This window comes from Varroa destructor, unplaced genomic scaffold (genome assembly GCF_002443255.2).
Source record: "Varroa destructor unplaced genomic scaffold, Vdes_3.0 BEIS01000003.1, whole genome shotgun sequence".
Taxonomy (NCBI): domain Eukaryota; kingdom Metazoa; phylum Arthropoda; class Arachnida; order Mesostigmata; family Varroidae; genus Varroa; species Varroa destructor.
In genome coordinates, this window is record NW_019211456.1 from 1,302,633 (window position 1) to 1,318,283 (window position 15,651).

Sequence of the window (15,651 nt, forward strand, 5' to 3'; positions counted from 1 at the left end):
TCAGTGGGTGTTATTGACGAATGTTTCGAACTACTGGCCGGCTACCAGTCATATGTGAACAGCGCGGCTGTTCTGTAAATTATGTTATAAACAAGCGAAAATCACTTTTTGACAGAATGAAAATACATGCGATCAACTCCGTTGTAATATAAATGATGATCGCAGCGGAGCGCGCAAATAGCATTATTACGTGACGTGTGACTTGTTGCTTCAATTTCCGAGGGATCAAAAACAATTTATTTTTTGATCCTTCAGATTTTTATAATATCGTTCTTGTTCTACCGAAACTTTAAGAAAAATCTACAAAGATACAAACGTACCAGCCAGTGCAGGAGAAATAAAGGTGTTCAAGGTTCTATTTTGTGTTATAACAATTATTATTGACTGTTAGGCCGGCTTTTTGTAGCCATGGCGGCTGTCTTGAAAAAACGCGCCTTGGCAGAGTATTCTGCGACGATACAGGAAGGTTCTCCGAGACAAAGGCCACTGAAGAAGCTACATCTCACTAAAAAGGCTGAGATCCACACAAAGACTCAACAGGTAAATAACAGATTAACCTTAGAAAAAGCATTACGGTACTGTTATACTTCATAGGCAGTAGTTGTAGGACCTGAGGCCGTTGATCACCAACGTCGTCTTTACTTTATCCCTCTTACTTACTTATAAAGAAAATACTCGTTCGGTTAAATAAAACCTTGCGACTTTGAACATGCCTGGCTAATAAGGTTTAAATATACGTCCAAAGTTATGCTTTTATTTGAACATATACATTGTGGGAAATTCTGCAGTCCACTACATGCCCACTTCGAAATAGAGGTAGGCGTGCATAACAAAAAACTGCTCTTCTTTTAAAAGAAAAAGGAAAAGCAGTTTTATTTTAAAACAATAGCTTGGGTGGGGAGAGCAGTTTTATTTTAAAACAATAGCTTGGGTGGGGAGAGCAGTTTTATTTTAAAACAATAACTTACGATAGCAGCAAATTACCACATCGAGTAACTGCCTTTTCCATACTGCTGCTTTGAGATGAAAAATTGAGATTGAAAAATAAGAAGCGCAGGCCAGTAATCGTAGGTTATTAGTTGCAAATTGGAATTATTTGCATTAGGTTGAAGTATAGGTGTCCCGTTATTCTCGGTAGTGAATGTATAACAAAAAGTGAACAGAATCATTACATAGATTATATCTACCTATTTCTACTGGATAGCCGAAAAAGTATTCTAGCTAGGTACCTTTGAAATTATACATCTAATAATAAGTATCATTTGAAAGGCACATAGTAGTACATAGGCTAAAATTGTTGTAATTCCTTTACTGAGACTAAAGATAAGTGAATTTATTATATTTTGTCCATTTTATTACGATAAAAGCACAAAATGTTGACCAGGCCCATAGAAATTTTGTGCTGAAATGATCGACATGCATTATAGAAAGAAATGAACTAAAAGTGGTCATTTTTCAGTCAGGTCAAAGTGTCTTTTTGGAAATTTTGATCTAAAATATTTATTTTCAATGGCGTGTTAGTTACCAAATAGGTCGAAGGAATTAAATAAGACCGACATGTGAGTAGCCATGATATCGCCGAGGAACTAAACACACACCACTACATAGATCTAAATCATATGAAGGATGCTGGCTACAAAGGAAGTCCGAGGGTCGGGTATCATACAAACTGACGCAACAGAATTTATTCAATCGTCATTCCAGCTTTGCAGAAACTGAATAAAGTTGGTCTGTTATCACTAAAGCAATTAATCACGGGTGCTGAAAAGTGTATCTGACACTAAGTTGGAGAACATTGCTCCGTAATCCATAGCGAGGCCGCATAGACACCAAAGAAAGTGATACTATACGTTCGGTAGAACTGCAGACAATCACGCAGTATGGGCTGCTGCCGTTGGGTAAAACGATCAATTGGGATTCCTACTATCAACAACTCATAATATTACAACAAGCTATTTAAGAAAAATTACTTAAATAAACTCCTAAAAATAATCGGGCGTCGTTTTTAACCATAACAATGCCATACCACATATATCTTTAGCTACCCGGCAAACACTGAGAGAAGTTGGATGGGAAATTTGAACGCATTCGCGCCGTTCATCAGTACCATCAGACTATATCATCTGTTTCGGTCTCGGCAGAGCTCTTTTAGTGCAGTACATATATATCAGGCTATCCAAGAAATATATATGCTGTTTAACGGGCTCTAATTTTTTAATTGGAAGTATGAACATACAGCAGAAATACTAAAGTCTTATTGCAGGGAGTTTCAGGCAGATGCACTTAATGAAAATTAATTAGTTAATTAACTAGAATCAATCAGTTAGTCGACAAGTAATCGGATAAAAGATAAGATGGAACTGTTCAGGATGTTCATACATGATGTTCCGGAAGACCAAGAATATTAATGAATTCTACTGGCCAAGAAAGAGTACTAAGAAATTATAGCAAAACTGCTAAAAAAATATGTAAGACAATCAAGCCATGAGCTTGACGTAAGCAAAACAAGTGCCCGTCGCATTTTCAAACGTTGCTAACAGAGAAGTACCATTTTAACAGTGATACATGTTGTCGGTGAAAGTTACGTTTACTTTTTTAGGACACTCTTTGTATATATATATGTATATATATGTATATCAAATAGCTGAACGCAATAGCACAAGCAACGCCAAGCCAATCGCATCACAGCTAATCTCAGACAGACGTCATCCTTTACTTATCTATCCATGATACAAATACATACGGATGCGAATAATGTTAACGACTTCTGAAAATAAAAACATTTCCGTTTTAGTGAAGCGAAAACAACTCGTAAAAACAAAATATTATTATTCTGACTCAGAAAACGGTTTTGAATGAAATTGCACTTATAGCTTAATACGCGCACGTGATTACGCTTTGTGTGCTATGAATATGCGCTGTATGAAATTTGCATTACATGGCTTGTGTTTTCGTCGATAGTTCATGTAAATATATGAGACTTAGCTCCAAAGTCACAACGGTAAAAACATTTAACTTACCATCGTGCTTCTGCATCCTTCTCATTAGGTGAGCGATAGTTTACGCAATAATAATGACCAACGTGGTCGTCTAGGAGTTCTTCTTCAGTTGGAAAGGTCGATGCCTAGAGAGGCAGAAGAACGTGTTCTCATGCATCGTGTTCTTGCTGAACACTTCCAAAGGTGATTAATTCACTACCTAATGTTTATTTACTTAAACGGACTTTTAATGCTGCTTAGCTTTTATTTTCTAATGTCATGTTTTCTCTCTTTTGTATGCCAGTTTTTGAGTCTGTCCAGAGGCCGTCGCACTTAAAAAACACAATTTTGATTTTTTGGATTTTTTCGACTCTTGTCCAATAGGGAAAGCGACAGCCCAGTGCGTGCAAAAATTGCTTCGCTTTTACCTCTGCTATGTCCTTCACGGCTTGACGAGTTGAGCACGTTTATTATAGGCCCCAACTCGTCAGAGGAGTCACATGTTGTAAGGGCCGCTTTAATGGACGCTGTTGTAGCTGTGGGAGAACATGCTATGAAGGCGGATGATCGACCCACTCACAATAGATGTCTAAGGTATTGTATTTGTTGTTACAACCCCTCGAGTCTAGCCATTTTAAAAATTTTCTACGAAGGTTTTACTAGAAATGTATCTCGCCACCTTCTTTTACCTTATCGCAAAGCAACGACCCCACAATCTGATTTTGTTTGAAAAACTCTGATCAGGTCTTAAGGAACTGTGTAACGAATATAACATGGCACGTGTATTCAATTTTTAACGACGAAAAGTATGAACTTGTGTCCTCTTTCCAGGATTCTAGAGTGTAGCCTTAGTGACACCAGTCACCTTGTCAAAAGTCGAGTGTTGACATGGTTAGCTAAGTTAGTGCCGGCATCCTCGGAAACTGCCCCGAGCTTTAGAACCTCACGAAGCTCTTCTACACAGACGATCGAGCAAGTAGATAATACCGTTACACTTTCTCAGGTAATAATTCGACGCTTTACTTGCCAATGAATGCAATCATAATTACAGAGCTTATTGGGAAATTAGTTTAGCTTCGTTTTACATTTTAAGTTAGCCCAAGTGTTCTATGACAATATGTTACAACAAGTGGCAATAAAATGAGTAGACTTCGATAATGTAACGCGATGGTCCGACCACCCATTTCTACAGCAGACCGCCATCAAAACTTCGTGTTCGCAAAACAAATAAAAATTGCTGAAATTAACTTGGACATATCAAAGTATTCATTATTTTTGTTTAAATGAACATGGATGGTGTTAAGTATGTTTCAGGTGTGTATGTCATGTTATATATATATATATAAATATCAGATTTACCAATAATAAAGATTACCAATAATGCATGCTTAAGTACATGTCTCTCTCTGTGTTTTGAACAGGTTTTGACAACTCTGACGATTCACACGCGTCATCAGGAACCCCGAGTACGAACAGCCGCGTTAGAGGCGGCTCTTATCCTCCACCGTCGAAGCGTTCCGCTAGATGTGTCACTTTATGCTGAAGCAATAAGAGGGCTTAATGATGACTTCGAATGTGTGCGAATGGTGTCAATGAAACTCGTTGTTGTAAGTGCCTTTATATCTATCATTCTTAGCTAAAGATGTATGTTGTGTGGTTTTGGTGCGCAAACATTACTGGCGTATTGGCTCCACGAAAACAATCTCACAAATTATTTCGAACAGCAACAGCGTGCTTCAGGGCTTCATGCATATGCTTTTGAACGTTCCACTCTGTCTACTATATAAAAACAATCCAATCAGAAAAACACTTGAAAAACTAATCACACAGTTTCGAGCGCCATATCTTACGGCTTACGTAATAGTACCCCGAGAAAATAAAAGACCGAGAAGTAGTACACTTTAGGTCGAATGTTGACTAAGAACCGAATAAATCGAATTATACAATTATACGATATTAGTACGAAATACAACAAGTCAGCGGCTATAATATTTATATACATATGCATGCTGAGATTGAACCTTTTTTCAATTATTCGTGTAAATTTCAAAATAGCCAAACAATCCTCCAATAGCGGCTATGGATGACGCGATATTGATGCCTCTTGACTTGCGGAATTTTACTCAACTATACTGCCTGCAAAAATTTTGCGATTCAAAGATTTCGTTTGTTAGTAGACCAAAAATTCTAGAAACCTGCGTTTCCACACATCCAAAAAAGATTGTATTGAAACGTACTAGACATCGAAATGTGCGCCAATTTTTTTGTCTTTGAAATAGACACACATTTCAGTTTCAGGGTTTCCACTGGAAGATTTACTATAACCAGTCAAGGTTGGACAGTTCGCAGTATTTCTGTATGTCTGTGTCTACATAATGTTATACAGTGCTTATTATGTGCTACACAAACAGGACTGGATGAAATAGTTAAAAAAGTATTGACGCTTTTTTAACTAGGTGGCTCCACACAGCTCTATCTAAGGTAATACAAATCATGTCGGTGAAATGCTGGATTTGGCAGTAGTAGGTATGCTAAGATTGTTGGAATGCATTTAGTCAGACACAAGGGCGTTTAAGGTAGAGCGACTGGAAGATGAGCAAAATCGCTGCAAACATCTGTAACATTATTACAATAAAGACACAAAATACTATCGAAATCCATAAAACCGTTCTGCCCATGGTCAAGATGTGTTCTTGGAAAAAAACGGTCTAAAGATGTTGATATAAAAGGTCGACCCAAAAGTTGATGAAATTAATGAGGAAGCTGAGCAATACTGAAACGTGAATAACCGTAACATCGCTAAGGAACTAAAGATCCACTGGCAAATAGTTCTGATGTATTTAAAAAAACTGTCTACAAAAAGAAACTCGGATGTTTGGACGCCACGCGAATTGACGATTGCGTATTTTGATATGCGAATCACTTCAAAACCGAAACGAAATCGAACAATGCCTAAAACGTTTGATTATACATGATAAAAAATGTATTATGGTGGAAGCTAAAAAGGCTATATAATCTAGGGCAAAGCCTAGACTAACACACCAAAGGGTGATACTATGTGTTTGGTAGGATTGGAAAACAATTTTGATAATATGAGCTGCTACCGTCTCACAAAAATATTATTGTTAATTATATTGCAGGCGTTGGCTCAATTGCATGGTCGTGAGCTAGTTGAATCGGCGCCGGGTTCAGGCGAAAAGATTTCTCTTTACGATCACGCGTTTGCTAATATCTGCCAGATGATCAATGATGGTTGCATGAACGTGCGGGTAAGTTTACTTACGGTAAAACTCCGTTTCTTCTGACTGTCTTCCCAAGCCTCCAAGCTCTAATAATAACCGTGAATACTATTATACTACAAACATGCTTGTTCCGTCCAAATACAGTTTGTCTGGTAATAATTACCGGTAAACTTTGATTACTGTCCAATGTAGTGATAGGTATTAGTGGAGGATTTTGTTATTTCTATGGCTGTTCAAGCGCAAATATATAAATATCATCTGTTATACCAAGTTCATTTTTACCACACATACTACAGGTTCTGGCAGCCCAACTACTGGGAAGTATGCTTGACGTGTCTCCTGGTTTTCTGGAACAAACACTTGATAAAAAGCTTATGTCAAATCTGCGAAGAAAAGCATCGGCTCATGAGCGTCAACGAGAGGCGTTCCAAGCTGGTGAATGGTCGTCTGGACAAAAATGGCAGGTGAGATGAGAACTCCTGCAGAGTGCATGTGGCGTATCGGCTCAAGATCTGTTACGCGGTGAGCGTGCACTCGCTTGATACACGAGGCATGCACCTTTTCGCTCTGGTAATAATCGTTCCTGTAGACCAAAGTATGACGATCGCATAGCTTCTTTTCTTACTTGTTTCTTACGAAAAACATTGAACCAAATATCCGTGTACTTACGTGTTTACCAAAAAAAATTCTACTATCTTAGTCTATCTAATTGAAACTGTATTGTTCTTTGACCGCAGGACGATGCTCCTCGTGAGAAGGTTGATGAGGAAACTGTAAGCTTGATTAATCAGGGAGCGTGCGGTTTCTTTGTCCACGCACTAGAGGACGAATTTCTTGAAGTCCGACTGGCTTCCCTTGAGTCCCTTTGCAATTTGGCTATCAAATCTGCTTCATTTGCCTCGCAATCGCTCGACTTTGTTGTGGATATGTTCAACGATGAAATTGAGGAAGTTCGCCTCAAGGTACAAATTAAATTATCATGTGTATTTAGAAAAGTACTGCGAGGATTAAAAAAGTACATGATCTGTGATCTACGTACAATACAGATTACATTAAGATTTGTTACGTACAAAAGATGAATGTATTTTTATTTCGTATTGTGTTTTATTACAGGCAATCGATGTTTTGGAAAAAATGGGCCACGCACATGTACTTCGCGATGATCAACTTGATACCGTGTTGGCAGTTCTTAAGGATTTTTCTATGTACACACGCGAGGCTCTGCACCGGATGCTATGCTGCTGCCGCCTGAGAACTGCCACAAGTTTGAACTCCTGTATTGAAGCCCTTCTCGAAAATTTAAGGATGTAGGTTGTCTCATCCAATCAACGCCTGTTGACGTTTATGGTGGCAAGGACAACTTGTTACGCACCTTGTTTTACCTATTAACAGCCTTTACTACGTTTCTTCAGTGTACTAGACCGAACTTTGAAGAGCAAAATTAGTCTGCCAGCTATTCTGAGAATGTCGCTCAAAACAAAGTTACAAAGAAGTGTTTTCACGTCTCGAGACCATACCGATAACACTGTCATGATAGTTTCATTGCCCTGGTTGCTGAAAATGTAATATTAGTTATAATTTATGAGAGTTTAAAAATGCGGCATTTAGGTTCAACAATGTTTGTCTCATCTTTGTTCGCAGGTACCCTCAGGACCGCAAAAGCATTTATCGGTGTTTAATGCGCTTAGGGGAGCGAAACCCTCACATAACATTAGCCCTGGTGCCAAAACTGCTCAATATCCATCCATATCTTGATCTGCCGGAACCTGACGTCGAAGATAGGTGAACTGAATAAAAATCTTCCGTATGTGATGCCTCTTGTTCTAAGCATGAAGGACTCCAAATATAGGGTTCAGTGGAATAATTTTGGCAATTTTTCACCTGACACACAGGCGTTATATGGCGATCTTGATCGTGATTTTCAATGCAGCGGCCGGCTGTGCAACGATGCTTCCTTTACTTGAAGAACACACACTCAGGCATTACATCTACCTGAGGGATTCAATGCCACACCTTGTGCCATACCTGGAGTTGCCATTGAAAAATGGGCAAATTTTAGCTGCGTCAAAGACTTTGACGAGTTCTTCGCTTGAGCAGAGTGAGACGTTTCTTAGACACGTGTTACAGGTCAGCAGCATATAGACAAGCAATTATAAGGAGCATAGTTTGCATTTGTCAATTCAGTTTTATCTATTCATCTTCATTGGCAGTAGTGATAGTCTGCGTAGCAAAATCTACATTAGGAGTGCGTAAATCATGTCCTTTCTAAATAAAAGTTACATTAGAATAAATTTAGGTCTTTGTTTAAGATGATCGTACGACGATTCTTCTTTCTATGACAATCAGTTCCCTTAATCTTCCTGATTAAGCCCATTAGTTTTTGTGATAAGTATTTCATAATTTTCAAAATTTGTACAGTTACCTTATGAGGAGCTGTGGTCGATGTTTACATATTATTGATTGCAGAGAGTAGTACATCTTCCAGCCAGTTGTTCTTTGGAAGTGCGTCATCGATGGCTACGGTCGGCGATTGAGGATCTACACCAATTGGCAGCGGTTGAGCCTGCATTGGCCCCTGCTGCTCATTGTGCTCGAATCTTTATCACGTGTCAATCGACGATTAGTCAGGTACGAGAAAAGGCCCACTGCCTTATTTGACCCACAGTGCTGCTCGCATACAAGCTTAACTTAAATGAGGCCAGTTTCAAATTATTGTTTCTTGAATATTGGGAGCGTTCGTATAAATATAATTTTTGTATTGTAATACTGAAATTTGTCTTTGATCAGGTGGTGACGAATCGCTCATGGTTTGATCTTGGGCAGGCGACGCAGCCAATGGGCCCTGCACTTAAGGCGCAATTGGACGAGCTATTTGCACAGGCCTCGATTCTTGAACATCGCTTTGTCGGCCTCACCCCTCCCGAGGTATGAGATGCAACACAGTCTTTTGCAACATACGTTTATGGCGATAACCTCATCGAAAAAAATAAACGATCATAATTGTTTCTACCATTTAATTTAATTTCGATGTCACTCACCTATATATTGAGGTTATTCCCTATATTTCCAATAAGGTTTCCAACAAAATAATATTGCCGTAATATATATGCTTCCTTTTTCGCCACTTCTCATACAATGCAAAGATAAATTTCACTGAATAAGTTTTTCACGTTTACTCATTCTATTAGTTACGACTTTGTTATTTCCTCAAATATTTATTATTTTATCATATGAATGCTGCAGGTGGCTGCTGTTAGGCAGTTATGGCTTCGTCTTCGAGCCCTGCATCTTGTACTCGTTATACGTGGATGTAATATGTCAGCCCTAGGACTTTGTGAAGCGTTCCTTTTACAGGTTAGTTTGTGGTCACAAATAACAATATTTAGAAATTCTTTAAGGGTGTGACTAATGCTGCCTCGTTTCAACACACCTATAATTGGTTGTTACATAGGTGGACCGACTGCAAACGTACCTGGAAGAGCATAAACTCGATCCGGAAGCATGGACAGTAGCTGTTCTTCGCGAACTGGATACCCTTTCGGACACTCGGCCTGGCTCGGTGTGTCGAGCAGTGGCGCCTCTCCTTGAACAGCTAGCTACGACAAACACGCATAAGCTCCCAGCTACGACTGGAGGATCTACTACCGGGCACATGTTGATTATCCCACATTATCGATCTGCGGAAGAAAGTCTACAGAGAATTCGACAGGTAACTGTATAAGCTACTCTAGGCACACATATGGTATCTTGATCCAGTATCAATGTTATAATCACCGTTTTGAATTGAATATAAGCTAGGCTTCCTTGAAAAAGTTTATGAAATGTTCGCCAAAATGTATACGCATCGAAAAGTCTCACTATGTTTTTGGGGAACTTTTGTTACCGAATATACCCATAACTAATCGATTTGGTGATTATGAAATGTTAATTGATGATGTTTTCCGCTTAACTTTATTGCACTGTTTTATAATAATTGCGCGATTATGTACATTCAAGTATTTTTTTTTCGGTTGAACTTATTTAATAGGCGAGTGCAGTGATCAATGAGCCAACTGGCGACCAGGACCTTCCAATTAAATTCCAGGCCGGAATCCCTGTCGCTGTTACCCTCGATTGCGAACTGGAAAATGTCGCGGACGTAGCGGCAGTGAGAATAAGGTACTGATGGTTACTTATTTTTTGTAATTCTATAACAGGTGAAAATTGATAGCTGTCAGTAACAGCTGCTACGGCTTTTTCGTTGAATGATTCACCGACGAATGGGGACAGCTGATAAAAAAATCACGTTTGCGCAGCGTCAATTGACATATCGCGCTCAAGACTCTCACTGTCGTTTTTTTCTGAAAACAGTAATACCTTAAATATTACCAACTATCAATTATTTACGATTGGTAATCATTAAGTTTAGGTATTTCTGCAGACTTACCGTGGTTAGACTATGTGCCGCTTAGCAAATGGATAATCCTATAAGGATTCGGCAATTCACCATTCATTTTCACATAGCCGCGATGGTTTCATATTATGTTGCGAAACGTTATCATCGAATTGTCTTTCAGCATAAGGCCCTCTTTGGTCGTCCGTATCAAAAACATAGAATGGTGAAATTCTGCGTTAACTGCCGCAAACTGATTGTCACAAATTCGCAATGACGAGGCTCTCACAAGCCTCCACTGCTTTAATATTATGATTTTCTTTATTTTTTTATTTTTTATTTTGATCAGCCGATACTGGTAGAGCAGCACGAATTTAGATGACATGAGAGAAAAATGGCATTTTATATCTGAAAAAAACTTTAAAGGTTAAAAAAGATCAAGTGAATCACAGCGACAATAACACGATTACACTGATTTGAATTTTTTTTCCGTGCATTCCGAGGAAATCTGGAAGGTGAAAATCCTGCCAATTTCGGCGACGGGTATGGAGTTGAAAAGCTTCGTGAGTCTCACCCGCTACTATAGGCTGCCTACATGAGATTTTGCACGAATGTCAAGTCTATTTTACGCCTTAATCTACTTAAAGGAACTCTGTTTGAAGTTTGTCGAATCATAGGCTAACCTACCAATCGGTAATGTTTAAGAAAGTAAGAGAATCAAAGCAAATGAAAGCTGCTCTCAGCAGATTTTGGAGATGAAGTTACAGACAGATGCCGGCGTAACGGCTTAGGGGCAAAGCAAGTCCAGCTTGAAGGAGGCGCGAGCTCGTCGTTGCGTACGCTAATAGCTCTTTTATGGACAAGAATTGGCGGTGGTTTAAATTTTCAGGAATAAATTTTGACCGCATTTGTACGGGCGTTATTTAAAGGGGGGCGACTGGCACCACTGCACCGAAGTTCAATGTCTGAGGGTAAAGCAAACTTATGTCCAGTATTGCCTCCAGTATTGTCGCAAAAAATTTGACCGTTTTTCTAGCTAGATTTCTTTAAAGTAACAAAATCGCGAGAGAGTCGCGTTCGGTCGGAACTAGTGTCATTTGAAAGTTTCTCAGATCCATAAGATCTATTACAAATATGTGCTACTTATAACTAAGATATGTCATCATGAGGCTGCTTACATCCCGAAAATTTATATGTGAAACTTACCCTTTCTTGTATCTATCGATTACAAGGAAGGCTTGAAAATTTATATATATGGCTTGAAAATTTATATATATAAGTACCTTTTCTTGTATCTATCGATTACAAGGAAGGCTTGTGAAATTAATACGAAAGCTGAGTAAGACGAGAACGTGAGTAATCCTGATATCGCCGAAAATTAAACTTTTACTACCGAATTATTTTAAACCATTTTATGAAAGCTTGCTACAATAAGGCGCTCGAATTTCAGTACCACACGACTTCATGGAAAACAATTTACTCAGTAGCATTTCTACGTGCGAAACTCTACACAAACGCAGCGAAATCCAAGATCATTTATGAAGCGGTTGATCACAGGTGATGAGAAGTAGGTCATGAGAAGATGTGTTCCCCAATCAGTTGCAAAGCAAAGAAGGAATTTGGTCTATAAGGGAATCATGCGGTATTAGTTAGTCCCTCCCCAAACGATTGATGATTCGAACCTGCATTGTCTCGAACCTGCATTGTCAAAAACTAACAAGACTATGCCATGTCATTCAAAAAGTGCGGTAGAATCACGGAATATAGTGTCTTCTTCTTCCGCCATAGTCAGGTCCCATACTAGCCGGAAAGAACTGAGAGAACTCGGATCAAAAATTTTAATGCGTTTTTCATACAGCCCTAATGCGTTTTTCAGATCAACTTTAATGCGATCAATGAAGAACACCAAATGATAATTTAGTTTGAATGAGGAAACACCAAATGATAATTTAGTTTGAATGAGGAAACACCAAATGATAATTTAGTTTCACTGAGGAAACGGTAACTCGGATATGCTTGTAACAACTCGATAAACACGACGAATGCTATGGTGGACGCCATGGCACGGCTGTCCATTCTGCTAGTGCTGCAGCACGGTCTTGGACTGAATAAAGGACCCTCGACTGCGTGCGATAACGACCCTCGACTGCGTGCGATAACCTTATGGGTGCGATAACCTTATGGGTGCGATAACCTTATGGGTGCGATAACCTTATGGGTGCGATAACCTTATGGGTGCGATAACCTTATGGGTGCGATAACCTTATGGGTGCGATAACCTTATGGGTGCGATAACCTTAAGGTTCGTAGAGAAAGTCAGTATCCCAGTAGACATGCCTGAGAATAGCCTGGGGCGCAGTATAAAGTGAGAGGGAACAGTTCTCTACGTTCCTCCATTTTTGGCAAAGGAAGCCATCACAGGCAGGGAGAAATCATAGGTCACAAGCTTAGCAGTGCGTGCTTGGAGACTTCGGCGCGATCGTAGACGGTAACGGACTATCTCAGACAAAACTGCATCAGTCCTATTGAGAGAACCGTCAAACCTCCACGGTACAAGATTCTGGAGGATGGTCGTATGGGGCCGGATACAATGAACAGACAAGGCTGCCGTGAGCTGCAGTCCGCTTCAGAAGCTGCTCAACACGTCCATGGGTAGGAGTATGAAGAGGGTTCTAGCTTGGTCTCTCTGTCTGAACTGTTTCTGCTAGCAGGTCGATCTGCCGAAATGGTCATCTATCTGAATGTGAGTTTGTAGAAAGTCAAAATGCCGCGGAGTTGCATTCACTCCGAGATTGGCAACAGAAAATTGAAGCCTTGGGGAAAGCAAGAGAAACCTGTCAGTTTATGAATGGTGTCGGGTGCCGCTAGAATGGGCGCCGTCAGGCTATTCGAGCTGTTGCAAGCGCAGTACCATACTACTTATTATATTGGCGCAGTATATATTTATAAAGCATTTCAGCACTATTTGAAAGCAACAGGAAATTATGCCTAGGTTATTTTTCTGTTGATTTTCTAAATCTTTTTGCCATCATCAGTTTGGCGAAATGTTTTAGGAAAACAAAGGCTTCAAGCTTGGCCATTAAGAAAACTAACACAGCCAAAAACACGAATTTCAAATGCGGCCTAGTTGTTTTCTTCAAGCATAACTATACATATTTTTATACCCTCTACAATATGACAATATGGTATATCTACACCCATTTGCAATATAGCTATTCCAGAAGTAGGCTAGAAAGACAACAAACGTAAGCCAGTTACGAATTTTTAATTGTAAAAAAACGAGGTTTATATTTGTACATAATGCAACTTTAGAGCTTAAAAAGTCAAGATTTTCCAAAGTCAGGCAAAAAATGCGGCTTAAGTACACTGGTTGTCCTATCACGAAAAAACCAGCTAACTCCAACACTTATTCTGTATGTAAAACGTTGATTTTACCTATTTTAGCTTATATATATATATGCTTTCTTTTAGCTTTTATTTGTTACAATTAGATATTCCCTATATTTAAGTTCCTTGACACCTTTACAATCTTCTCCAACTTCTTTCATCCACTTTCAAAGACAACACGGTACTAGATTTGACTTTTGCAATAATATTTGTGAGATTCACGCGTGGCTCAAAGGAGCAACCAATAATTCCTTCCGATTTCACTTCGCAGGCTGCGTTATCCCGACAAGCAAGAACAACTGATACTTCCTCGAAGGTCGAACTTCAGGCCAACGGACGATGGTCGACAGCGTCTCTACACGCGTGTACTTCTTTCTCATGGCGTTTGGAGTGAGGCGCTACACGTTGAGTTAGGTATAGTCCTTGCATTCGCCAGTGGCGATGAAAGCAACTTTATCGAACTTTGTGAACCTGTTCGGGTATTTATATCGCCAAAACCTCCTAAGAAAGCGTTGTAGTTTATTTATGTATTCATATTTTTTTTTATACTGAATGTTTTATTTAACATTGTGAAGAAGAATTTGTACACAGGCTCGTGAGTCATACTACATATCAAATTCCAGATAGAAACTTTTTTCAATTAGCTGTGTTATATCGAGATACAACCTCTAAGATTATCTGAAAGCATGTTAGAAAACTAAAAACTAGGGCACCGTTGACATCCATGATGTAACGTTACTGCTTATAACAGCGAGTATTACACATAAATCATTCGGGATTAGCAAATACGTACCGAGTAGACAAACGTATGTTTATTGCATGACACATGAAAACAATAAAAATGTAATAAACATGTTGTAATTTGAAGAAATCCGTTTATTGATCGCATACTAAACTTAATAAACTCAGATAAACAATGCTTAGTGTCTGATCGACTTTGGGTGATTGTATCTCTTATATAAGTCAATGCCCTTTGTACAAGTTTAGTTAAAGGTTTAACAGAAATTCGGATTTCCATGTTCTCCTCATTTAACTGAACTCTGTAAACAGAAATATATCGAACTGTGGAATTTTATTGGAGCTACATAAATAAAGGTCGTGTTTCAAAGATTATCTAGATCAATCGTAGTAGTCCCACAAACAAACTTAGAGCAGGGCGTTGTCTTCGTATTCTAAACATGTAGGCATATTCAACAAGTGCTTTAATTTTTTATGGCTTAGCGTACTAGGTAACGCAATCTCCTCTTCAATTAATTTTCCAATTCTGATGACAATATAATGGAAAGCATGCATTCGTCTTTGAGACAAGCCTCAGTTGTTTCAATGATTTGTCTTGATTATTTTTTTTAGTGCAAACAAATGCCAGTTTTGTAGTTATGCCTTTTTGTTAACAAAATTCAACTATTCTCATCTCTACATTCATTTAGTACTGAACTGGCTTTACATCACAACATAGTAGGATGGTCTGAAACTACGCTGGAGTTCGTAGAAGAACGACATTAGTAATCGATCTATTGTATTTTCATCTAAACCAGGCTGTCTTGTTTCTCTCAATGTTACTAGTTTAATAAAATATGTGATGTTGTTGTTGTTGTTGTTACCTGTTGTTTTAGTCAGTCTTTCAGTTCAGTGTCAGGGTTTTACGTGAAATTGTGTAAGATCGTTTAATTAT

The 15,651-nt window shown here is 38.8% G+C and overlaps 1 protein-coding gene across 1 annotated transcript; it reads left to right on the top strand.

Annotated features, from left to right (window-relative positions):
- Positions 1–11: 11 nt before the first annotated feature.
- Positions 12–14,898, top strand: IntS4 (integrator complex subunit 4). The gene is made up of 17 exons (XM_022796975.2): positions 12–540; positions 3,049–3,182; positions 3,363–3,572; positions 3,810–3,981; positions 4,400–4,585; positions 6,119–6,247; positions 6,517–6,684; positions 6,958–7,182; positions 7,334–7,527; positions 7,862–8,002; positions 8,113–8,347; positions 8,687–8,848; positions 9,008–9,145; positions 9,464–9,574; positions 9,672–9,929; positions 10,248–10,378; positions 14,251–14,898. Exons 1-17 carry the CDS (start codon positions 409–411, stop codon positions 14,495–14,497), a joined length of 2,973 nt encoding a protein of 990 aa, XP_022652710.1. The 5' UTR covers positions 12–408; the 3' UTR covers positions 14,498–14,898.
- Positions 14,899–15,651: the final 753 nt, after the last annotated feature.